Consider the following 27,407-nt stretch of genomic DNA (forward strand, 5'->3'; position numbering starts at 1 on the left):
TACACATTAGAAATAAAAAAATAACAAGCAATAGATCTTTTCAGAATATTTTTTTTCTATTCAAATTTTAAATTGCAACTATATTAATTCTTTTTCCATACTTTCATGCTAAATAATATTAAGAGCAATACAAAATTCATCTTTAACCAAATACACTAAAATTAAACAAAAATTATTAATTAATCTTGAATAAATAAAAATAATAGATACTTTAACTGAGTAATTAATATTATTTTTTTAAAATAAAAAGAGCTTAGGCCACGTGGCACAAGGAGAAGCAATGATTAGATGTTAACCCATAAATAGTGATTATATTTTAAGTCAAATCACATTATTTAAAATGTCCATCAAATCAACGGCAGATATGCATGCAGTTCATTTATGATTTATCAAATCCAAAATAAAAAGCTGCAATTCACCGGATTTTTTTATTAAAAAAAAACCTCCTCCTATCACCGGAGATTCTTACCCGATAATTCCTCCGACACGACGGCGAAACTCCCATCGTCGGAGCAACTCTTCCTTCTTCTTTCTCCTCTCCCACCCATCACTAAAAAAAATAAATTAAAAATCTCATTTTCATACATAAAATAATAATAATAATAAAAAAAAATATATATATACACACATTAAAAATTATAGATTAAATTTATCAACAATACAGATAATCGGATTGAACAATTTTTTTATTTTTTTTTTAAAAACGCAAGGCGCATGACGGTTGCGCCTTGCAAGGCGCATGGAATTTCGCGCCTTTCGATACTGCCCTGATTTAAACGTCGTCAAATTTTCTGTCAGAAAGTTGTCATTTTGGTTCTATAACTAATTTTGTTGTCCTTTTGGAATTTTTGAAAAAATTTCATACTCTTTTGGCTCTGGACTCATATTTCATGACTCCAAGCAATTGAAGCCCGTGGAAAATGTCTAGATGTTACATAAGTCAAAAAGGTGTAAAAAAAAAAAATCAAAGAGATAATAAAACCTTAATTTAATTAAAATACATCTCTAAAATTACTATTGTTGCATGAATAAATGCATGGCTCCAAACGTAGAGTTTGGTCTTAATTAATTCCATGAGTAAGAAGAACTAAATTTCGTCAATTTCTTCCGCTAACATTTCATATCTCTCTCACGCTCGTAATTATTAAATCTGAGAAAACACCTTAGAATTAATACTCATTTCGTTTCATATTAGTTGATTGCTTTTTATTTTACACAATATTTAAAAAATTATAAATAAAAAGATAATTTTACTATTTCACCCTTTATAAAACTTATTGAAAATTTTATTAACAAATGTGAATACTTTAAAAATAAATTAACGGCAAAGGTAATATAGAAAAAATAATTAAAGATCAAAATACATAGCAACATTAATATTCTTAATTCCAGTCAGCATATGCATTTAATTTAATCTTAGTACAGAAGTCTCTTTCCTTTTTAGGAAACCTTAGTGCATTTAATGGACTTGGGAGTTCAAAAGATATAATTTCCCAACAAAAATATGAATTTGGGTGAATTAGTAAAAGGAAAAGTCCTTTTGGTCAAAACTTATGCTATTTTATTTTGTTTTTTAAAAATATTTTTACCTTTTTAACTTTTACATATTTAAACCAAAAAATAGAAAAAAGATTAGTTTAATTTAAAATATAAAAGATATTATAGACTTTTTTATTTTCTAGCCATTTAACATTATCCTTAGTAAAATTATCTTCTTATTCATAATTGAGAATTAGTAAAATTATCTTCTTATACACAACAAAAGATTTAATTTCCCAACATTGTACATGTTGCATTTCAGTTTTTGCTTTGTTTTCGGATTTAAGATTTAGTTAGCGCTTGGTTATAGATTTTTAAATATTTTTTGGAAATTAAAATGAGTCAACAAGTTCAGTAACGTGTATATCTTTATTTAGAATAGATGTGTAAGTAATTAAATGAATATAACATGCTTTTAGTTTTGGTCAAATAATGAAAATATATGCTAACAATTCCATATGATTTAACAACTTCCTCCACTTTTCATTTGTATCTATTAAAAATTTTTAAAAAAGCTATTATGAGATTTACCTGTGCTTAGTACAAGTCCAACAAGTTGAATTCAATTACTTAATTTTTAGCGCAAAATAGTTATAACAACTTCAGAAAAAATCCAAAATAATTAAAAAAATATTCTATAGCTATATATGTTTTGGCCCAAAAACAAGTTTTTAGCATATTTTGGAATTTTGGGATTTGTTTTTTCAAAATATCTTAAAAACTAGACAAATAGATTTTGCCAAATAATTTCAAAATCTATAATCAAATAGTTCCTTAGAAATTTTGATAATAAATACAAAATTTCAATTTATAGAACCGATCCGATCCGATTCGACCAATCTAACCCTAACCTATAACCTATACTAACCCTATCTACTCTCTATGAAAAAAATTGGCCCCTCATTTTATAAAATTGTGTCATCTTCTTTCTCCTTTTCTTAGGCAAAGTCTATAAAGGAATTTTTTTTAACGGCATTATAAAGATTCATTTTACTATTCATCCAAATAATGAAAGTCTCTTGTTTAAGTTTTAACCAATATACAACCTCATCGTGTGAACTTTTAATTAATTTGACATGCTGGTGAATTTTTTTTTTACTACAAACATGATTCTCAATGAGGTTGATTTGGGTTATGGGTTAGAGTTGGGTTGGATCAGATCATGTCGTGATTTATTGTCATATCAATTGAGAAAAAAAATTATGTGAACTAAACTACATAAAATGTGATGTCATATTTTGATGGTCGAATATTAATAGGGTGATTATGAAGAAATACAGACAAAATTGGATCACCTTGATCTTGTTAAGAAAATATAACTTTATTGGATAATTATCAATAATTAGGTGATGGATCGAGCATATCATTTAATAAAGTTAGCCAGAAATGGTTCTCTTGTTGCAGCTCCGTCTAATTACTGGTTGTTAAAATTGAATTTTTTAAGAAAACTGACTTAATTGATTTTATCATATGCATAGACATAATTATGATAAATTAAATAAGCACATGCTATATATAGCAATAATAGGGATAGTTTTGAACTAAACTATTAATAATATATATATATTTAGATTAAACTATTCACGGAGTACATTTTTATTCAATTTCATATAATTTAAAGATATTTTCGACTCTTAAACTATTATATTAGATGATATTATAACATTCTAAATACTAATAAATGGTAAAATATAAGGGATAAAGCACAAGTACCCCTAGACTATGATTGAAATCCCAGAGATACATCTTAAATAAACTAAGGTCCTATTACCCCCTTCCCCGAACTCATTTTTTAAATATAATTTTATACACATTTTGACTTATTTGACATATTTCATGACTCCACGCAGTTGAGACCCGTGGAAAATGTCTTGATGTCACGTAAACCAAAAAAGTGTAAAAAAAAAAATCAAGAAAATAATAAAAACCTTAATTTAATTAAAATGTGTTTCTAAAATTTCGATCATAATCTAATAATACATGTGTGTTATCCCAAAATATAATTAAAAACCCCTTCTACTCCATTTGGTACGGGTTTTGCAATAAAAAGTACAGCCCAAAAAAAAATCTATTTAGCAGTAGTCTGCATTATTTTTCACTTTTAAGGAAACTAGGGCCATTTATTCATCAGACAAGAACCTGCTACAAGATCTCCTCATAATTTGTTTTAACTTCACATACACTATTTTACTCCTTCCTTTTTAAATACTTATTATTCTTATTAAAAATAGATGATTTATAATATTTATTTTTTAAAATAATCAAGACATAGTTAGTTAGTTATTTACTTTATTAAAAATGAATGATCTATAATATTTATTATTTTAAATAATCAAGGCATAATTAGTTACATTTATTTACTTTTTTACCTTTAATAATAAATATAGAGAAATATTAATATGGTACAAAAGAAAAAAGTCTTAAATTGATAAAAGTAATAAATTTATCAACTTTATTATTTTTCCCTTTGTTCATATTAATTAGCCTCTTGAATTTTATTTTTTTTGAATCTTTAAAATTTATTTAAACTTTCAAAACATATTAATTATAGGGGTAAAATGGAAAAAAATAATTAATTCTATTCTGATTTAGTAAGTCATCAACTAATATGAGACAAATATTTTTAGTAAGATGTCCATCTAATATGGGACGGAGGTAGTAATTATTATGTTAGAGAAAACACTTTAGAATTACTACTTCCTTCGTCTCGTATTAGTTGATCATTTTTTATTTTGCTTGGTGCTTAAGAAATCATAAATAAGAAGACAAACCAATTTCAATCAGTCAGATAAGAAGAAATTAAATCAGGAAAATATAATACATAAAATATACTATCATTTAACTTGGTATCAACTAACATATCTATGTCTTTCTACTTTGAGTGTGCACAAGTATGCACTTAAGATATCCAAAAGTTAAACAAGTATACACACACATTCTTACGTGTCAATTCACGTCATACATGTATTATGCCACATAGGATGTGTGTGTCTACTTATTCAACTTTTGAATAGTTTAAGTGTCTACTTGTGCATACCCAAAATTAAAGGACATAAATGCTAGTTGAAATACAATTTAAGGGCAAATTTATATGTCATGTCAAATATAAAGTAGATAACTTGGTATGAAACACTGAATAAAATGTTGAAGAAATACAATTCATCATGAAATCATTCTTGTATTTCCTTATTAAGGTGATAATGGAATATATTGGTCTTGTTATAAGAATCAAAGTTGAACCTTTGAGTTACATACATTTCAATTTCATGATATTCTTATAGTGAATAACTACTCTACGAGCTATTATAGGTGTCAATGTTGACTTATACTTAATCCTATATGAACCTCTCAGTGATATTCCTAATTTTATATCCATGCAATAATTAATTTGTCATTTTATATATTTTTTTGTTATTTGTATTCGATTCTACTTTTATCATGAATTCGTTTTATATAGTATATCATAAGATTTGAAAAATTGAATGTGGATTATTTGATTTATAATTTGGGGGTGGGTTATTTGATTTATAAATTGATGTGTGTCCTTCCATTAAAATCAGGAGTATAATGTGCCAAAATAAAAGGTGAGGGATATTTGAACCAAAAGTATAACAAAAGATATATATATATATATATATATAAAAACTATTTTTAATAGTACAGAGTTATGTTTAATCCTTTTCTGTTTAAGAAATAAAAAGATTAATTCAATAATTACTTTTAATTGATTTTTTCAAAAGAAAATGTTAAAGAGGGCCTCAAAAAGGTGAAATAAGGATGATGCTATTAAATGGTTTTCAAATTAAAAATGTGATATTCTTTTCTAAACAGACTAATAAGGAAATGATAGCACATAAATTGAGATAAATAAAGTTGTAATTAATTGTATTTTATTTTTGTAAATTGACAAATAACTTGCGATAGTATTTATTTTGTGGTAATGTGGACAGCTGTCAGCTAATATGAGAACAATTTGATAGAACCACATTTTTCTTGTTAACTATTCTATCAATCTATTTTTACTTGTCTACTATATTATAAAAATAAATGTATATAATTACTTGTCTACTTTGAAAGAAAAAAAAATCATCACTTAATTATTAGTTTACCTTTATTATTAGCTTTAATTATTTTCTGAATTTATTATAATTAAAAGGTGATATTATTTTAAAAAAATTAATTAGCATGGAAAACAAAAACTAAACCGAGAAGGATTTATATCAGAACCAATTTTAAGTTCGACGCCTTTTAGAGAATGCTACTCTTTTTTTTTCAGTTTTACAGACTACTATATATAGCATGGGTTTGGATAAAACAATTGTCTCAGTGAAAGCTTAGTGTTACTCCATGAAAGCAAAGGTCAAAAGTAATGATGAAAAGATGGGTTCACAAGTTTAGTAACGTGTATATCTTTATTTAGGATAGATGTATATGTAATTAAATGAATATAACATGTATTTGGTCAAATAATGAAAATATATGCTAACAATTCCATATGATTTAACAACTTCCTCCATGTTATTTGTAGGATGAAATAGAATTTACTTATTCAAAAAATGTCGCATGATCGCGTAGAAAGGATGAGTTATGACGTTAGTTTTACTCTTGGATTTAAGGTAACTGGTACAATATTCATTTAGTTTTCCTATGTTGATCAAATTCATACTTTGAAGACTAATAACTCTCACAAGTAAAATAGAAAAAATAGTGTTATTTATATATTGATTTTGGGAATAACAAATACCGAAGCAAACACGTCGATAATTTTTTTTGAAATTTCAAAAAATATCCTATGCATAAAGCAAATACATCAACAAAGACATACCTGCCTCTTAGCATCTTGTTAGTATAGTATATCAAAAGAATTGTCATTTTCAGAAGTTCCACTTCATGGTTAATTTTTCAAGAGAATTACTTGATTTACAAAGAAAAAACTAATGCAATTATACTCTTATCATTTAAATACTTTATCAATTGAGACACTACATGTATTACACATGAATGTTTTTTAACTCAAAAAGATAGGAAGAAGTAGTCTAAATTCTAAAAACTTCTGGCAAAAAAGGAGCGATAAAAGCGGACGGGCGAAGGCAAATAGGAAAAAGTTGAGCCTTCTTAGCGAGCTCACACAAACTCAACTAGACGGCAAAATTTAGAGAATGACTTTATTGTCTGTCTCTGCATTGATATGCTAATAAAACATCAAAGCTAATATCCCAAACTTTTAGTAGATCTTTAAGAATTATTAACTTGGAACTGGTATTTTGGAAATCCTTGCAACAGTTTGCTAGCAGGTAATTTCAAGAACTCTGGCTGAATTTTCGGCCAGTCATCTTCTCGGATTCATGAAGCATGTGATTTATAAGTCCCCTCGCGGCACTGTAATACCAGAGAAAAACAACGGAATGCATCCAATCAGAAGGTGGTTCATGATGTGAACTGGCTACAAGTTATAATTCGTTTAAAATTTCCATCAGTTTGGAAGACAATCATTTTATTAAAAACAATAAAAGCAAAAACAAGAAGACGGAATGAACTTACTCATCCTTCAATTTCTGAATTTTATCTGGATCAGTCTCATGCATATGCTTTTTGAACTGCTGTCTCACCATACCAACAAGAAGCTGTGTGTTATGTTGCTGCAAATTAAGGCCAGACAACTATTTAAGTAGCTACTTCTCAAAGGACAATTTGATGGAATTTTTTATATTCATATCTTTTTGTTCAAACTAGTCAAATTAATCTGAAATATTGTAAACAAAATGACAGTTCCATGCAATAAAATAAAAAACAAGACTAGCTCTTGCACAGTGCTTTTGGTTCTACAATTTTTCACATAATAGGTTCTTCTCATGCCCAACGTCCAGTTAAAACTCCAAGGTCTTAAGTTAGGGGAAGCAGCTCTATAACATGTAAAAAAGATAAATATATGACAAGATGCATTCTTGTCTTTTGGGGGGGAGGAGGAAGGATGGGATTGGGGGTGCGAAATTGTCGAGCCACTTCTCAAATCTGTACATCTTTACTGCTGATGTAAGTAAAACTGAGCAATATATTAAAGGCCTTAAAGACCATGCGGTTCACTCGAGGGTGTGAGGAAGGGAAATGTGTCATGGAGTTAATTGATAACTTAAGATGGAAGTGAAGAAATTTATACCTAACAGAATCTCTACCTGAGATCACATAAACAGATTGCGCTTAGTATCAACCACCTTAATCATGCATTTGAATTTTAAGGACCACATGAAAGGATAATCAAACCTAAGTGAATCGTGGGCAAAAGAAGACTGAAAAACTTAATCGACAACAACCAACACAACTGATATAATTTTAGAGCAGCATAAAGAAGAAAAACGTACCTTACTGCCAATGTATTTTGCTCGTCGTAGACACTCTCGATAAAGCTAAGAGACAATGGCAAAAAGAAAGAAATGCCTACTTAAATCACTTTGAAAGCAATTCTAGAGGCTGCATATATTCAAATAGCTAACCATTAAATGATACTTACTCGGATGGCATTGTTGGCAAGTTCAGGGGGTAATGCTGTTTGGAGAGATGGCATTATGCAACTCAATTCAAACGGTTCCTATAGAAAAAAAGAAATGTAAGCCCTGTTTGAATGAGGGGATTTGTTTTTTCAAGATTGATTCCAATCAAATGAATTCAAATCTGCATGACTGAAATACTTGAAATTGGAAACTAAAATGTATTAACCAACAATTTGCACACCTTACATTTTATTGTTGTGGAAAGGAAAAATATATACTTTTTTTTTTTTTTTTTTTTTTTGATAACCGAGAAATCGACTATGACATAAAATTACATGTTGTGGACGTACTAACTTCTCAAAAGTTCTCAACTATTCGTCCAAAATTAGTTCTAAGTTGATCAACCAAACAATTGCCCCAATTGTTGTTTTATTATTTTTGAGGGAGGGATCATGGATCAAATTGGAAGTCAAATTTGTTACTATTACAGAAGGATGAGTTTCAGGTTAAAAAACTTGATTATCAGTCATTTCATCAAACATCGTGGGTGGATTATCAGGTAGATTTTGAAATTTACAAGCCCAAATCTTCCATAAAAAGGGCCTGTTTTAACAATATTAGTCAATCAATCAACTAAACTTCAATCCTAAACTAATCAAGCCAGCTATCGAAATTCTCTACCACTATTAGAAGGTTCACCATAGTTAAAACTATTTACACCATCGACCAAACATAACCCTCTTCATAACATCCGAGTTCTGGACCGGAGACTTTGTGAAACTCGCATAGGCAAAACTACCTGTTTCAAAAATGAACCAAACCATATCCAAAGAATGCCACAATGATTAAGTTTTTAGTACATATTATGGTGGAAGGTGAATGTGAGGAACAACAAACACAGTTTCTGAGAACAAATTCTAAGCAAACACACACATACAGACACAACACTGGAGTAAAAAGATTCATTTGATTCTAGTTTTGGAAATTAGACAAGTTCTAACAGAAAATCAAATCATCTGTTTTCTTGATAGCAGAAGAGAAGAGAGGAGAGTAAACAAATAGAAGAAACATACAGTGGCTTTATCGGAGAAAGAAGCAACAGAGCCTGGGTACTATCAGTAGGAGTTCATCAAATTAAAGAAGGTGCAACTGAAGAGGAGTGTCAATTTGGACATTCTCACAAGTCAGATTGGGCTATTAAAACATGACAGATTAACTTGGAATCTTGGACACAGCCCAAATTATTCTCGTACTGAGTAACACTAGTTTCGGTATTCCAGTAGTACAATAACCCAGCACTACAATCAATTAAGCCCTTCCAAGATTGTGATAAAGTTGAATCATATGGTGCATAACAAAGTCCTAAGGAAACCATAACAGCATCAACAGTTGCCATACTTAAGCTACCTAAGGCAATTCATGAAAAAAGTCATATATGAATTGACCAGATACAATGACAAGCAACGGGTACTGTAGTACGGAGTAAATGAGACTATGCTAACAAGAATACGATTATCAAGTAAATCAGATAATAACTAAACAGATATTCCCAATGAAAACAATCCATAGTCCAAACCCAGATTGCTATTCCACAAGGGCAAAATAATTCCAGATGACAGCTTATGCCTATCGAGTTGAAGTACAAAGACATTTCTAGCATTCTCAACCCCATATCAGCTATGAATGATCCACTTGTAGTATTAACACCTTAACTACCAAGATAGGGAACCGATATCCATGAATCTATTTCTTTAACTTCAAGTCAATCGACTTTAAAAGCCTCCCCCCTCCCCCTTTTTCTTTTCCAACAACTCAAAAACCAAAATCAGAAACAAAACAATACAACACAGAAAACAGTGTAAACTCATAGTCCGACAACCAGGAAAAAAATAACTTTGCTAATCTTTTGTAAGGATTCTTGAAATTATAAGCCGTTGGAGCTAAACAGACCATGCAAACTGGATTGGAAGGTCAATATGAAAGAGAGGGCATCAAATAAACTAAATTTACTGTATTAAGATACTCAAACCTAGAAGAATATCCCAAACACAGCACTTGAAATGTAAATATCCCACCTAGTTTAATGCATAACATAGAACTCTTACTTCATTACACAACCGGAAAAAATAATTAAAAAGCAAAAACACGCACAAACAGACGCAAGTACTTGACTACAACAACAAAATTGATCTGCAGAAATCAAACCTTAGCTGAATTTTATTGTGCGCCGAGCTCTGTTTTTGTATCAGCGGGAGTGAAAAGGTGCTGACTGCAGAGGATTGGACACTAAATTTGAAGGTTAGGGTTCAGATCTTTCAAGAAGAGAATTGCCTACTTGCTGGACAAGAGGATTGGATGCTTAATTTGAAGGTTAGGGTTCAGATCTTTCAAGAAGAGAATTGGCTACTTGCTGGACCATTAGTTAAATATGAACCTTCCGCGATGTTGGCTAGAACTAGTGTAGAAAACGGGTGGGTTGGATCAGATATGGGCAGATTAAAATGAGTTGGATAAAAACTGGTTACATTATTCAATCCGACCATACTGAATATGGATATAAAATGGGTTGAAATAGTCAAACACCAGAAAATAAGAATATCAAGCGACCTTGTTAGGTGCATTTTGATTCTTTGCCAGATCCAACTAAAGATCCCAACTTCTTTTTGGAATCAATGGCACTGTAAAGTGTAAACTATAATTCAATGCAAAAGCTGAGCAAAACTTGTAGTTTTACACAAATCATAAACATAATCATCTAGCAATTGGACTTTGAACACTTATCTAAATGGGTATTCAATTATGTTATCCCATTCAACCATGAATCCGCCTTATAATCATGACCACAATAATTACACTTCGCTCTATCAACTCTGTTAGCATCTTTGAACTTCTAAAAATGTTCCCAAGCACTTGGTCTAGATTGTATGGTTTCTCTTTTCTTTGTACCTATACTAGTAGTTTCAACCAAATTTGTAGGTGAAGAAGTAAGTTCGCTTTCAGTTAAACCCACCTCATTTACTCTACTTATAAGTTCTGTCATCTATGAAAAATTGAATGAAAAGAGAATTAAAAAATGCAAACAGATATACAGATTATAAATTCAACATTGGGATATCTAATTCATCTAATGCTTTCTAGTTTCTATGCCAAAAACCTCTCAAGAATATAGAGTAATCATCTATCCAATCAATGCTTATACATTCCAACCGTAGGCATACATGTAGTAAACTGAAAGAAGGCAGAATCTCAGTGTTCAGTGTTCATTGATTCGAATAATCCTCATTAAGCATGAAATGAGACAGAATCATAGTCGAAACCGCGATTTTGAAGTGTCAGAAGTACATTCAGATTAGAGTAATTTATTTCAACAATCAATAAATGAACAGAATCTCACACATGTGAATAATCGAACTCAAGGATTCAAGCCTTCAACAAGCAGAAATTGAACTCAGTACCCACGGTTTCAAAGCAGAAATCAGGAGTAGTATTTATTTAACCTAAGGACATGGAAAGTCGAAACTTCAGATTCAGAGATACAAATCGAATTCACGGCTTCAACAAGCGAAAACACGCTTTGAATTAGTCTGGATTTAATTATGGCGATTTGTTTTCAACAGATATTTCTCAATCTTCAGTTATTTCTTTTGAAGGAAAAAAAAATTAAACAATGATGAAATTTACCTCACAATGATGAAGACGACGAGCAGCGGCGACGGCAATCGGCGGCAGCGGGCAGAGACTCTCAGCAAAGCAAGATGAAAATTTTGAAAAATGGGACTTTTTGGAACCCCAGTCTAAAGTCTCAACTCTAAGGGCTCGTTTGGTGCAAAGATGATACCAAATAGTCCTGGATTAAATTATAGTACCACTTAGGGGTCGTTTGGTTTGAATTCAAGTTATGATGAGATTAATTATGATGAGATTAATTATGATGGAATTAGTTATGATGTGATAAGTTATGATGAAATTATTTTTATTGACTTTTTGGTTTGTTATATTCAAAATAATAAATTTTAAGAACAATTTATTTATTTACAAAAATACCCTTCATGAATGTAAAATGTGATGTAACAAAAGGATTGAAAGAGACAATTTTGTCGTTTACTTATTTTATCCCGGGATTACGATACCACCCAAAGGGAAGGATAACTTATCCCGGTACTAATTATTAATTCTGAGATAAGTTATTCCGGACTTGCCAACCAAACAACAAATTAAGTGGTACTATAATTTAATCTCAGGACTATTTGGTATTATCCTTCACACCAAATGACCCCTTAATTTGTTGTTTGGTTGGCAAGTCTGGGATAACTCCCGAAATTAATAATTAGTATCAGGATAAGTTATCCCTCCCTTTGGGTGGTATAGTATGTTCGGGATAACTTATCCCAGGCTAAAATAAGTAAATGACAAAAATGTCTCTTTCAACTCTTTTGTTACATCACTTTTTACATTCATGAATGGTATTTTTGTAAACAAATAAATTCTTCTTAAAATTTATTATTTTGAATACAACAAACCAAACACTCAATAAAAAATAATTTCATCATAACTTATCTCATCATAACTGATCCCATCATAATTTATCTTATCATAATTAATCACATCATAACTTGAATTCTAACCAAACGACCCCAAAGGAGCTGTTTGGTACAAGGATAAATGGATAACTAATTTTTAGATTAATTTTAGCATGAATTTATTATATATTTGATTATGATAATATTGCGGAATAACTTATCTGGAAACTAGTTATTTTAAAATTATAATTTTTTATTTGTTTTACATTGAGGGTCAATAATAATTCTGAAATAATTAATCTAAAATAACTTGTTCCTCGATCAAATGAGCCCTAAGGGGTGTTTGCGTTGTGAGGATAAATATATAATTGTGTAATATTGTGTATACCATTATATATATATATATATATATATATCATAACGTATTGAATACATAATTTAGACGTTAAAATTTTTATCAAATTAGAAATATATGTTGCCCAATAGGTACTTATCACATGTAACTTCTGATTGGAGCTCACATACAACTGTTGAGGTTGTGAATATATATGTACATTGCTAATAACTATATAGTTAAAATTATTTAAAATATCATCTGATGTGCACCTTGTTAAAACGATTCCTCTATAAAATGTTTTAATAAAACTATCATTGAAATCACTATCAGTCTTAATGATACAAATACAATATATGATACAGATTTAGTATCAGTTAAGCGAAAATTATCAATCGTAATGATACCAATACAGTATATGATATTGATTTAGTATCAGTTAAGCGAAAATTATCAGCCGTAATGATACCAATACAGTATATGATATTGATTTAGTATCAGTTAAGCGAAAATTATCAACCTTAATATGAATTGTAATTATTTGTGAGAGAATAGGTATTTCAGAAATTACTTTTGAATTTGGATTTATGAACTTGTAGTTATTTTAAATTTTATGACCCATTTATCATAGTTTTCCCTTGAATTTATCCGTATCTTCTTTAAATAATAAAGTAACATGCAAAAACAAAAGCTTATGTTTTGTTTTATAGCAACAATTAAATAAAATTCTTATACACCTCAATAATTTACCCCAAAAAGAAGGCCAATCCTTGCAAGACTCCATCATCAGAAAAAGAAAAAAAAAAGCAGAGTTTAAATATAAACATTTTTAGCTCAGTTTAATTAATAATAACGTTGGGATGGAGAGAGGATAATGCAAGCTCTTTTTAAAGCTTATATTAAGTCTAGATTAATGATTTTAAATAGTATTACACACATCGAACATGGATATAAATCGACATATTCAGTATAATATCATAAAGTGAGGTCTATAGAGCCTAGAGGGTAGAGTGTACATAAATATGATCTTTACCTCAGAAGTAGAGCAATTGTTTCTAATAGACTCTTGATCGGCTAAAAAAAAAAAGGTAAAAAAGAAATAATGAAAATAAGGAAAAGAGAGTTACTTTATGCTAGCAAGTTGCGCTAATTCATATTAATACCATCTGTAAAGTTAATTGACCTTTCACGTCAGCTAATGATTTTAAACAGTATTACACACATACATACAAAAAAAAAAAAAAAAAAAAAGGGAAGTGCTAAATGAAATTTGGTCAAATAATTAAAAAAATTATAATTTTTTTTATATTATAAAATAAACTGATTTTTTTAGTTAAAATGTATTAAAGTTAAAAGGGTAAAAATATTTAAAAAGATGAAATAACATAGAAAAAATATCATTCTGGCCAAAAGATTTTTCCCAAAAAAATGTTGATAGTTACATTTTGTTTTGATATGAATCCCAAGTTTTTGTAGAACTAATTATTAGACTTATAATATGATGAATTGATGATCATCAAAAAAGAAGAAGAAGAAGAAGAAGGAACGAAACAAAGATTCTTTAAGGGTGGAAATCAATATATATTATCATATAATGATGCATGCATACATACAAATATTAAGAATACATAGAGACCTATATATATATCCTAGCTATATATAATAACAAAATCTAAACACAAAAAAAATAATACTAGTATGGCATTATGCCACAATCAATATTTAGTAGCATATATAACTAGATAAAACAAGATTTAGCGACAGACAAACTCAGTAGCTTAATGATAAAATCCACCGCTAAAGTTATTTAGCAATAGATTATCAAAAACTATGAATAAGTTCGCGGCTAATTCCAGTTTTTTTTTTTTTTCGATTTTAAAGGCCACTAGAACCAATCAATTTTGTCAAGCCATAAGTTATAGCCATGGCCAACCAACCTCCAAACAAAACCCTAGCAGATGACTTGATTGCTGGTGCTTTGCCCAACACAGCTCCTAACCATCCAAACACCATTAAAGCTATGGTGACAGCAGCAACAACAGCTCCAATTCTCACTTTATAATCTCTTATAAAAGATGCCGCCAGTAATGGCACAATTGCACCTACTGAAAATGCTAGAGCTGATGCTGCTGCTGCTTGTGCTGGATTTGGCAAGACATTTTTTTCGTCCTCGTTATCTCCTTCGATTTTATTTCTTCTTTTATTATCTCTCTTCATTTGAGCAACTTCTATATCGAGTTGAGAATAAACGGAGACAAATTCTCCTATAGCCATAGAACATGCGCCGGCCACTAGGCCGGCGAATCCAGTAAGGATCATGACTTTTATGTCCTTTTTCACAGCACCAATTCCCATCATTAATGATGCGGTTGAAACCAACCCATCATTGGCTCCGAGCACAGCTGCTCGGAGCCATTGGGAACGTTTTGAGTAGTCAAACTCTTTTTCTTCTACTTGTTGATGATCTAGGCATATTTGTTGTTGCTCCATATCATGATTCATAGAGAGAGTGAACTTAGATTCTTGTTGAGTATTATTACTTGCTTGGTTTGATGCCATAGTTGTTTTTTTTTTCTTTCTTTTTTTTTGGATGAAAATGTGAATAAAAATGAATTGGAAATAACTAATTTATAGTAGACAAAAGAGTGAAGAACAAGTAGATGATTGTGCTTGACACACGCCAATAATGCTAGGTATTTATAGAAAGAATTTTTTTTATTGTAGTAGTGGAGGAAAATGTGGGGACTTGTATGAGCACTAACATATAAATTAGTTATTTCCAAATCATTTTTATTCACATTTTTCATCCAATTATTCACATTTTTTTTTCTTTTTTCTTTTATTCTTATGATGGAGTCTTGCAAGGATTGGACTCCTCTTTTTGGAGTAAATTATTGAGGTGTATAAGAATTTAATTTAATTGTTGCTACAAAAATTTGCATGTTACTTTATTTAAAGAAGAATGAAAGAAGGGTTTCTTTGATATACTTTTTCTTTTTTCCCGAAAGAAAGTCCTTTTAAGGAAATAGTTAAAATGTTGTCCTTTAATTTTTTATCATTTCTAGTTCACACAACAACTAGAAAAAGACCAAAATTGTTGCTGAAATTAATGATAAAATATTTAACTTATTCATAACTAGAAAGGGATCTTAAAAGGAGAAAAAGGAGGGAAAAAATTAAAATCTTTAACATGAAGAAGAAAATGGTTTTCTAATTTTTGTGCTAAACTAGGGATTGGTTTCTCATTTATGTGATAAAAAAGGAGAAACTTTAAGGCATTGAGTTGCACCAAAATTAGGACGTCACGAATAAGGCATGACAAATAAAGATAAGAAAATAAAGTCTTAAATAATGGAGAAGTTTTTATTTGCCTTTTGTCCTCAATACTACTCTCTTGAGTTATATGTCCATATAGTGAAGAGGACAAATATACACTTACAAGTTACATGTGATAAGTACCTATTGGGCGACACATATATTTTTAATATGATAAATTTTATAACGTCTAAATTCTATATTCAATACGTCATCAAAAAAGTAATGGCTAAAGTTGTTTTTTTAAAACTCCCTTAATTTGTTTTGTTGCGGTCTTGTTTTGAGGTTTTGGTCACTTCATTCAGGGAGCTAGCAAACTCCCTTAATTTGTTTTGTTGCGGTCTTGTTTTGAGGTTTTGGTCACTTCATTCAGAGAGCTAGCATAGAGTTAGGGGTTCATCCGAACCCTCTTCGATGGAAAATATTACTATTTATACATGGTTAACATTATTTTTTATGTATATATAGTAGATGTCGAACCCCTTTCGGTTAGTTCATAGTTTACTTCTTCAAATTTTGAACTCCCTTATTAAAAATCCTAGCTCCACCACTAACTTCACTCTTGTGTTTACTTTGACCAAAGAGGCTCATGATTTTGGTAGGATTTTTATTTTTCTAAATAGCATAATGAGTGATAATGAATAGATTTATTTCTTTGTTTTATTCAATATCACTCATTTACGCACCTTAAAAAAATAAAATAATGAAAACCATCACCAAAATCATAAGCCTCTTTGATCAAAGTAAATACAAACAAATAATCAATACAAACAAAAAATATTTTAAATGACCTCCATAAATCTTGTTATATAAACAAATCTTGTTATAGCCATCATTTTCCCATTCCTAATTTTGGTGTAACTAAATGCCTTAAAGTTACTCTCTTTTTTCACAAAAACCAATCCCACAAAAATTAGAAAACCATTTAACTATTTCCTTAAAAGGACTTTCTTTCGGAGAAAACAAGAAAAAATAATCAAAGAAACCCTTCTTTCATTCTTCTTTAAATAATAATTAAAAAAATACAAGATCTATTTACTAAATTATTTATTCTTTTTTTTTCTATATATATTTCTTGAGGATTGAGCAACACTTTGTTTTAATGATAAGAGTATATAATTACAAATAATTGCTATGATCTCACTGTCTCTACTTAAAATAAAATATTTTACTCTAATGTACCCTTTAAGAAATTGAAAAAATGTTTTTTATTTTAAATTCATAACTAAAATATTTGTTTAATATTTTTTGTAATTATGCATTGATCTTTACAGTTCCAATACCTTTTGATGGTTGTTGGGATTCTTTTTATAACTACCTTCATTATTCAATGTGTGTATAATTTTACTTTGTTTTTAACAATTCATAACATTCAAATTAGTTGTTTTTTTTAAGAAGCTATAGCCATTTAGAGATTATTTTTTTTTAACTTTAACTTTAATTTAAGTGTGTTTTCCATCAACGCTGATTGAATGAATCATTGTTTCTGCTATACTCCAAAAATTTACACCTTGACTTATTATCATTATTATGTAAAATTCATACATTTTAAGTTAATGCCGAAGATTGGTTTTTTTTCGTATTTTGTCAATCAACTCGCACAGGCTCAAAAATAAAATTTAATCAAATAAAAAAACATATTCAAATTTGATAAAAAAAAAAAAAAGAAACTTACCTCAGCTAGGCCTTTTTATTCCTCATTTAGTACTCCAAAGTCATTACTCCCTATTATTCAATGACTAAGTTGCTTTATCCAAAATTAGTATTGGAGTTATGATTGTTAAGTTGATACTGATAGAGGGAGTGATAACTTTGGAGTAAATGAGGAATAAAAAGACTTAGCATATAGGTAAGTCTCTTATTATTATTTTTGTCAATTTGAATATGCTTTGTTATTCGACTATATATTATTTTTGGGCATGTGTGACTTGATTGACAAAATACGAAGAAATTCCAATCTTCAGCATTCTCACTATAAATCTAATGGATATATTCTCATATGATAAATGACACTTTGTAGATAAGATTATTTTTAATTAGTGTTGTAAATTTGTTATAAAGTATTTCTTTTTAGATTTTAGTTCAGATAATTCCTATATAAAAACACATCTCATTATACAGATTTTATTAGAGAAAAAGTATATAATTTTTTTTTACAAATTAGTTATTTAAGAATTTTGTAGATAAAATTATTGTAGATTGTTTATGAGTTGTAAATTTGTTATAAAATTTTCTTCTTACATATTAGTTCATAGAATTTCTATGTAAAAATGCATCTCATGTACAGATTTTACTAGAAAAAGATATACAAAAAAAATTTCACAAATTTGTTATTTAAGAATCTTGTAGATGAGATTATTTTTAGTTTTCTTATAGCTATACATTTGCTACAAAATTTTTCTTTTAACATTTTACTTCATAGAATTCTTATGTAAAAATGCATTTTGCTGTACAGATTTTATCAGAAAAAATATACAAATTTTTTTTACAAATTTGTTATCCAAGAGTTTTACTATATTTTCATGATATTAAAGCATATTTAAAAAAAAATCTTCATCTTTCTCTCGATCTTCTTCTCAACAATTTTCTTATTCATTTCTTCATAGCAACAAGAAATGTCACTAAAACTCTCAGTTGAATTTTTCAGGGAGAAAACTATTAAAGTAATTAATTATAATTATCATACAGTTTAGCAGAATCGGATTCAACATGAAAATAACTTCATTAACATCATTTTTTATGGATCTAACTATGAAAATTGAAAGAGATGGATTATAATCACTCTCAACTAAAAATATTTTTTTTTTATTAATGAAACGATAACTATTTTATAAAAGGACTCACCTTTGTTTGAACAACGATAAAGATGCAATGACATGGTCATTGTTCGATTGATAAATTCTCCACGCAAGAAAATCTCCAAAAATGTGATGTGTTATTTGATCACTACTTCAGATTTGTGGAATGCACTTTAAGAAAAATATGAGCAAATTGATTGTTCAAAACGTTTTCAATTGCGAAGGGACCTGTACAACATGATGGAAGAAACAAATGATATATCTAGTTATTTAACAAGCTAAAGAAATTATGAAATCAGATTAAGGTATTGAACATCTTCATGAATTGTGGTTGTGAATGTAAGTGTGATCCTAAGACATATAATCATAAGATAAATGAAGACGAGAAGTTGATGCAATTTTTAATAGGCATGTGTGAGTTGATTGAGAAAATATAAAAAAAGCTCAGTCTTCAGCATCCTCACCACAAATTTAGTGAATACCTCCTCACATAATAAATAACACTTTGTTGATGAGATTATTTTTAGATTACCTATGGATTTTTTTTTTTTTAACATTTAAGTCCATAACATTCTTGTATAAAAATACATCTCATTGTGTAGATTTCATCAGAAAAAATTATACATAAATTCTTTTACAAATTTGTTCTTCAAAGGTTCTAATATATTTCATGGTATCAGAGCAAATCTAAAGGAGAATCCTTCATCTTCTCTCGATTATTTTCTCTATTAATTTCTTTTCAACCATTTCTTCATAGGAGTAAAAAATGACACAAAACTTTTCAATTGAGTTTTAGGGTGAGATAATCACTAATATACTCAATTTTAATTATATCTACTACTTAACAATATCAGATTCACATGAAAATAACCTCATTAATATCATTTTTGATGAATCTAACAACGAAAATTAAAATAAAAAATTTTAATTTGACTTTCAACAAAAAAAAAAATCAACGATAAGATAATTATTCTGTAACAAGACTCACCTATGTTAGAATAATGAGAAGATGCAACGACGTAGTCACTGCTTGACTGTTAATTCTTTCGATCGAAAAACTCTAAAAATATATAGGATCTACTGCCTCACTGCTTCAGATCTGTGAAATGATGTCTAAGAAAGATATATAAAAGTAGGAGCTACTGCCTCACTGCTTCAGATATGTGAAATGATGTCTAAGAAAGATATATAAAAGTAGGAGCTACTGTCTCACTGCTTTAGATCTGTGAAATGATGTCTAAGAAAGATATATAAAAGTAGGATCTACTGCCTCACTGCTTAAGATCTGTGAAATGATGTCTAAGAAAGATATATAAAAGTAGGATCTACTGTCTCACTGCTTCAGACCTGTAAAATGATATCTAAGAAAGATATATAAAAATAGGATCTACTGTCTCACTACTTCAGATCTGTGAAATGATGTCTAAGAAATATATATAAAAGTAAGATCTACTTCATCACTGCTTCAGATCTGTGAAATGGTGTCTAAGAAAAATATATAAAGTAGAATCTATAATCTCGTTGCTTCAGATCTCTGAATGATGTCCCATAAAGATATATAAAAGTAGGATCTACTGCATTACTACTTCAGATATGTGAAATGATGTCTAAGAAATATATAATAAAGTAAGATCTACTGTCTTCAGATCTGTGAAATAGCGTCTAAGAAAAATATATAAAGTGGGATCTATTGTTTCCCTACTTCAGATCTATGAAATGATGTCTAAGAAAGATATATAAAAGTAGGATCTACTGCCTCACTGCTTCAGATCTGTGAAATGATGTTTAAGAAATATATATATAAAAAAGTAAGATCTACTGTCTCACTGCTTCAGATTTGTGAAATAATGTCTAAGAAAAATATATAAAGGAGGATTTATTGTTTCCATGCTTCAGATCGATGAAATGATGTCTAAGAAAGATATATAAGAGTAAGATCTACTGCCTCATTGCTTCAGACATGTGAATGATGTTTAAGAAAGATATATAAAAGTTGGATCTACTACCTCAGTGTTTCAGATCCGTGAAATAATGTCTAAGAAAGATGTATAAAAGTAGAATCTATTGTCTCACTGTTTCAGATCTATGAAATGATGTCTAAGAAAGATATAAGTAACCTGATGATATAAGAATTTTTAATTATAAGGGGATCTGAGCTACATGACACAAGAATAATCGATATAGCTAGTTATTTTAACAAACTAAAGAGATCAAATGTATTGAATAATTTCATTATTTGTGGTTCTAAATGTAAGTCACACAGTCAGAAAATGAATGAAGAAAAGAAGTTGATGCAATTTATAATAGCTTTGCGTGAGTTGATTGACAAAATATGAAAAAAGTTCAATCATCGGCATCCTCACGACAAATTTGGTGTATACCTCCTCACATGATAAATGACACATTGTAGATAAGATTATTTTTAAATTATTTATAAGCTGTAAATTTGTTACAATTTTTTTTTTACATTTTAGTCCATATAATTCCTATACAGAAATGCATCTCATTGTATAGATTTTATCAGAACATAATATACAAAAAAAATTATAAATTTTTTGTTTAAGGGTTCTATGATATCTTTCATGGTATCAGAGAAAATATAAAGAAAATTCTTCATCTTCTCTCGATCTTCTTCTTAGCTACTTTTCTTTCTTTCATTTGTTAGTAGTAGGGTTGTTTAAAACCAAATCGAAACTGATAATTCGAACAGAAAAAGTTATTGATTTATCAATAATGAGTTATTGGTTTAACAGTTTTTATTTTTTTTGTTATTGGGTTATCGGTTCTTAACAGTTTGAGGTTTTTTCTTAATGGGTTAACCGATAATCCGATAGTAAATTAAACAATTATATTTATACAATTTTGTATATAAAATCCTTGATTTGAGTTTGGTTTCCTACTTTTATTTTTTGTTGTCTCAAACTCTTGGTTATTCTACAATATAAAAGTGTTTGCTTTTAAGCAAGATGTAACTTATGAACTCATGTCCATGGTTCATTTGGTTTGTCACCTTGTTTCTAAATAATTTTAATGATTTTTTTGTGTCAAATCTTAACGGTTGAACCGATAACAATCAATAACCAATAAACCAATAATCGATAAGGCAATATCTTAATGATTCTATAACGGCCTAGCATCTCTACAAACCGATAACCAATAAGTAAAATCGATAAACTTCAAAACCGAACCGAACCGACCGATACGCAGCCCTAGTTGATAGTAGCAAGAAATGACACCAACACTCTCAGTTGAGTCTTTCGATAAGAAATTCATTGATGTTGTTGGTTCTTTTCATCTTTACTACTTGAAAACTTCATTTTCGCATAGAAATAACCTTATTAATATAATTTTGATGGATATAACTAGGGGTGGACGTTGTTTCTTCGGTTCGGTTTTCGGTTTTAGAAAAGTGTGCACCGTATAACAAATCAAACTAATCTGGTTCGGTTTGGTTTTTTGTACTTCGGTTCGATTTAGTTCGGTATTTTTAAATTGGTTTTTCGGTGTGAATGAATAATAAAATGAGGACAAAATCAAAGTATAAGATACTTAAAAATTGAAAAGTATGTTAAAGAATATTGTGTCTCGCCATGAAACACTTATTGTGCTAACGAAAATACTATATTTATTTTTGTCAAGAACATTGTGCATCCAACTATTTCTCGAGAAAAACAAGGACGAAGATGGATTCTTTTACATAACGTACATTGATAAAAATATGTTTTGGTCCTCTTGGAAATTAATATTTGAAGTTAACTATTGAATTGTACATTTCTTCCTACTTTGATTTGTTCATGAATGATTTAATTTTTAGTTGACTCTTTATTTTTAGTTAAGAGAATTCCCATAAATATATACATATATGTTTTATTTTTTAAAAAAAATTATCTTTTTTAAATAAAAGTTTGGTTCTTCGGTGTACCGAATTCTTGAGACCCTTACACCGAACACCAAACCGAAGAATCAAACTTTTGAAAAACTAACACTAACACCGAATCAAAAAACCGAAGGACCGAATTAGTTCGGTTCGGTTCAATTTTTTCAGTTTTTTGAATTTTTCAATTTTTCGACATTTATGCCTACCCCTAGATATGACTATGAAAATTTAAGAGAGGAGTTTTAATCTCACTCGTAACTAAATTTTATTTTTTTACTAATGATAAAATAGTTACAAGAGGACTTACATATGTTTGAATAATAGAAAAGATGCAATGACATGATCATTACTTAGCTGCTAAATCTCTAAGCAAGGAAATCTTCTAAAGAGGTTTTATCGCGTTACTACTTTAAATCTGTTGAATGATCTCCAAAAATAATATATGAGCAACCTAATATTAAAAAAAATTTAATTGTAAATAGACTCGAACAACATGACACAAAAAATAAATAATATAACTAGTTATTTTAATAAGCAAAAGAAACTATGAAATCATATGAAGGTATTGAACATCTGAATCGTTGTTACTCAAAGACACCTCATGTGAAATTTCAAAAATTCTTGAATACGACAAATTAAAAATTAAGGCACATGATGAAATTATTTAATTTTGAATTAATTCGCACTAACGTTAGTTTGTCATAGCACATGTATGACCGCTATAGTAGGACTAACAAAATCAAATCCTAAAAAAATTGATATCTTTTATTTTTCTCCTACTTTTTAGGGAGAAAATTGACGAGCAAGTGTTACTCTAAAATTCCCCAAAGCCACTCTTAGCGTGGGAACCATGGAGGGAAGGGTTTTTTGTGTAAAGAAGGTTAAAATTTAATGACTTTCGGTCTACGTTCATGAGAATTCTCCTCCACGGAGCTAGAAACATGTGTTCAACGTTCTTCAACGAGTGTTTGACGTTCAGATAGGCTAGATTTTTCTTAACTAAATAGTTATACCTATCTTTACTTATTTAATATCTTGTAGATTGTCAGGAGATTTCAAACGTAAGCCTTCGAACACAGAGTCTAGATTGTTGAATGTGTGGTTAACTAATGATGGACTTAACTAGTTATAATTGAATGTATGATATTTCTTGGGTGTGATCCTAGGGAAGGTAATTCTGGGCGATCGTATTATGATCAGGAAATATCGAGAAGGAATCATTTCAGGTAGGTGATAGTTGTTTGTTTTTCAAGTTATGTAATGTGTGTATATTAATTGCTTTATAGTATTACTTTTGCTATGCATCTAAAAGGCTAATATGAAATGACATCATGTCGATCTCTCATGCAATGACCATCAGACCATGTTTAGTTACTTGTGGTTTCAAGTGTTGTTGTTCATTATGATTGTGATTATTCATGTTGTTTGTGATTACTGATTGGCTTGGGTACCATGTTGATATATGATACTAATGATTTTCTGAGATACCATGTCTGATATGTACTAACAATGGTTGATTTGGGTACTGATACGCTCAAATTACACCTCTATTAAAGAAGTATAAGAGATCGTCATCAAATAAAGAACCCAACTTATAGGTTGGGGTCGATCCCACAAGAAATATGGTTCAGACTTAAACTTAACTCACTACTATATCTGTTTAGTCAAACTATTTTCGAAACAAGTAATTAAAGGGGGATTTTTTGTAAGCAAATAACCGATTGTTGTTTAAGTAACAAGTGAGCAGGATTCAAACTTTAAGTTATCAATATGAGAGAGAAACTAGGGTATATGTGTTCCCCATAAGCTCTTAACGCGATAATCCTAATAATAGTAATCCTCTCCTAGTGTTTTACATGCAAAGTTGGTAAGATTGGTATCCCTAATTGATTGGTCCTCCAAATAGGGAATTTCACTACGCATCTTGGTCCAACTACGAGTGTTTGCTTTACTAATCCTTACATTTACCTCAGATTAGACATCACATCAATGTATGACTTAGTTTCACCCTCACACCAATTAACATTCGACTATTAAATAGCATCCACTAAATCTCTGTTGTTAATTATTTTCTCATTAACTACCTCATTGGTCCAGCGAGTAGCAACGAGGTGAGTTCTAATGCGTGCAGTCGTTAAAAAGACTTCTAAGTGAAAGAATTACCAATACATGCCTAAACACTATTCAAGAATTACTTAATTATTATTCATACGTTGTTACTTGCTCATGGTTCCCACAACCCTAGTTATGAATTTAGTTACTCATGCTTGAAAGAACACAATTCATATTTTGATAAAGAGAATTCATGAACTTACGTTTAGAGTAGAAGAAACCCGCAATCTCCAATTAAATTTCAAAGTGAAAATCTTATAAACCGAAATCCGGAAATTAAATTGTCAAAGTTTGCAAGTTAATTCCCCAAGAAAATATCAAGAACTAAAAGTAAACAATAATGTCTAACCCTCTAAAACGAGGTTTACATACCCTATTTATAGAAAAATTATGTCCTAAATAAAAAAAAAACAAAATAAGGAAATAAGCAATCTGGACGCGGTTTGTATCCACAACACGACCTACGGACCGTGGGTCAACCTACGGACCGTGAGTCAACCTACGGTCCGTAGGTCACCCTATGTGGTTCAACACTTAGCACTTTTCAGCGGGGCCAGGAACCTCTATTCTCTAATCATCAACAACGGACGTGCAGGACGGACCGTGGGTTGATCCACGGTCCGTGAGTCCTCTTCCGTGGCTCAACACTTAAACTTTTCATCAGGTACTAGAACTTCAACACTCTGAACTCATCGATGATCCATCCACGCCTTAGAACTTCCCTAATGGTCCATCCACGCCTCCCCAACGACAGCCCATCACAGGACCTACGGTCTGTAGGTCACTCCGTATGTGGCTACTTCTGCATATTTTCAGTTGTCATATCCATCAACTACGTATGTCATCATCCATACAAAACACATTATTTATGATACAATATAACCCTAGACGCACACAATTTCTAAGTGAAACACATCAAAAATATTGTAAACTCACGGTATATCAGGTACCACATCGATATCCAAATAGTTTTTGTGTGAGTTTCATGAGAGAATCCAACTTACTTCTTCGTGGGGTGATTGTTACATGTTGGTTCGTAGAGTGAAAGAAATATTTATGATGTTATATTTATCATATGATGGTCCATGAGTGATTGGATTGTTGTGTTAAATGTTGAGTATGATTCATATATTGATCGAAATTGCATGTTAAACATCGTGGACAATGTCTTAGAGTATCCTTGAGTGGTATGGATTACTTGAGGGATCAGCGGGAGTTAGATGTGGGTTAGTATGTGATCACATGGGATGTGTCTCGTGTGTTCAGTTAGGTCAGGATGATGACCGAGAGTCTTGTTCTTAGTTAATTTACAAGGATTGTGAGTGTATGTTAAAGTGGTCTAGGAGATATATGATCTAAATAGGTCTAGGAAGCCTTAGAATGGCAAGATGGTTGTATAGTTAAAGGGTAGAGTTAGCAGCAAAGGGAGGTTGGAAGCATGGATTAAAATATACTAGTTATGGGCATCATACCTTGGATGATAAATATGTGTGGATAAAGAGTTCGGGTGATGTAACATTTATATTGGATGTCTTCTTCTGAATATCTACTTTATATATACTATGTGGTGGATTTGGGTTGACCAATAATGCTTATAAGTACGTGTTGTTTGTATTGTTATTACTCTTGTTATGCCACTTGACATAGTTTGGTTGTAGGATCAGTGTCGTTTCTTAGACGAAGACAATGATGATCTCCAACAACTTCTACTCTTCTTTCTTTTGGTGGAAGTTGTGTCTTATTTTCACATATTATACTCTCTTAGTATCTTTTATACCTGTTTAGACTAGTTCCTTGGGAGGATTTTTCGGTCAATTGTAAAAATGAGATTCTTATACTTGAGTTTTCATGATCATATCAAATTTATTTAAGAGATTTCTTATGTTTTATTAGTTTTCTACATTGTCGCTTTAAAATTGGGTGGTAAGAGTTCTCCTAGCTAGCTATTAGAGTAGGTGTCCACATGGACCGATCGATAGGTTGGATCGTGACAAATAATTAAACTCATCATACTCCGAGAGTCTCTTCTTTCCAATCCCACCATGTATCGTCGTCCTTTAGGTCATTTGAATTATTTTACCTACACTCAGTCCTGATCCTTCATACATCATCTAGACCTTAAGTCAATTTTTACATCACCTTGGATCTTGACATCTTTAGGCAGCTTATCATACATTAAATATCTTAGAAACAATCCTAACTTGAGTTTTCATAAACTGTTCCCCTTCTTTTTAGATTTTTGGTTTTTGCGATGTTGATTCCAATAGCTTTGTTAGTGATTATTTCATCAAGGAATATTCTTTTGTTAGGTTTGCACAATATAGTTTCAGAATTACTTAATACCAAGTGTAATTATATTTGGAAACAAAAGTAATTAAACTTTTAAAAGATTAATTGGTTATCCTTTCACATCAATGAAATCAT

General features: G+C 30.0%; 3 protein-coding genes across 3 annotated transcripts in view; all 3 read right to left on the minus strand.

The window, feature by feature from the left end:
* The window catches only part of LOC125833971 (fructose-1,6-bisphosphatase, cytosolic), a 312,269-nt gene that overhangs the window by 263,191 nt on the left and 21,671 nt on the right, over window positions 1–27,407 (minus strand). The gene's annotated exons all lie outside the window — the stretch shown is intronic.
* Window positions 6,823–11,837, minus strand: LOC125833994 (uncharacterized). Its single transcript, XM_049513168.1, has 5 exons — window positions 11,709–11,837; window positions 8,048–8,125; window positions 7,899–7,943; window positions 7,081–7,178; window positions 6,823–6,918 (listed from the first exon to the last, which is right to left on the minus strand). The coding sequence occupies exons 2-5, from the start codon at window positions 8,099–8,101 to the stop codon at window positions 6,840–6,842; spliced, it is 276 nt and encodes a 91-aa protein (XP_049369125.1). The 5' UTR covers window positions 8,102–8,125; window positions 11,709–11,837; the 3' UTR covers window positions 6,823–6,839.
* Window positions 14,442–15,455, minus strand: LOC125833981 (vacuolar iron transporter homolog 1-like). Its single transcript, XM_049513156.1, has one exon. It carries the CDS (start codon window positions 15,438–15,440, stop codon window positions 14,757–14,759), a length of 684 nt encoding a protein of 227 aa, XP_049369113.1. The 5' UTR covers window positions 15,441–15,455; the 3' UTR covers window positions 14,442–14,756.

Source organism: Solanum verrucosum, unplaced genomic scaffold, assembly GCF_900185275.1.
Source record: "Solanum verrucosum unplaced genomic scaffold, falcon-dt-bn FXZP01000108.1, whole genome shotgun sequence".
Classification (NCBI taxonomy): Eukaryota; Viridiplantae; Streptophyta; class Magnoliopsida; order Solanales; family Solanaceae; genus Solanum; species Solanum verrucosum.

Excerpts from the sequence above, each read along its gene's own strand:
- LOC125833994 (XM_049513168.1), bottom strand. The coding sequence starts at position 8,101 with ATGCCATCTCTCCAAACAGCATTACCCCCTGAACTTGCCAACAATGCC. Across the intron at positions 7,179-7,898 it reads CAAAATACATTGGCAGTAAG|CAACATAACACACAGCTTCT; the intron begins GTACGTTTTTCT and ends CTTAATTTGCAG. Across the intron at positions 6,919-7,080 it reads ATTCAGAAATTGAAGGATGA|TGCCGCGAGGGGACTTATAA; the intron begins GTAAGTTCATTC and ends CTGGTATTACAG.
- LOC125833981 (XM_049513156.1), bottom strand. The coding sequence starts at position 15,440 with ATGGCATCAAACCAAGCAAGTAATAATACTCAACAAGAATCTAAGTTC.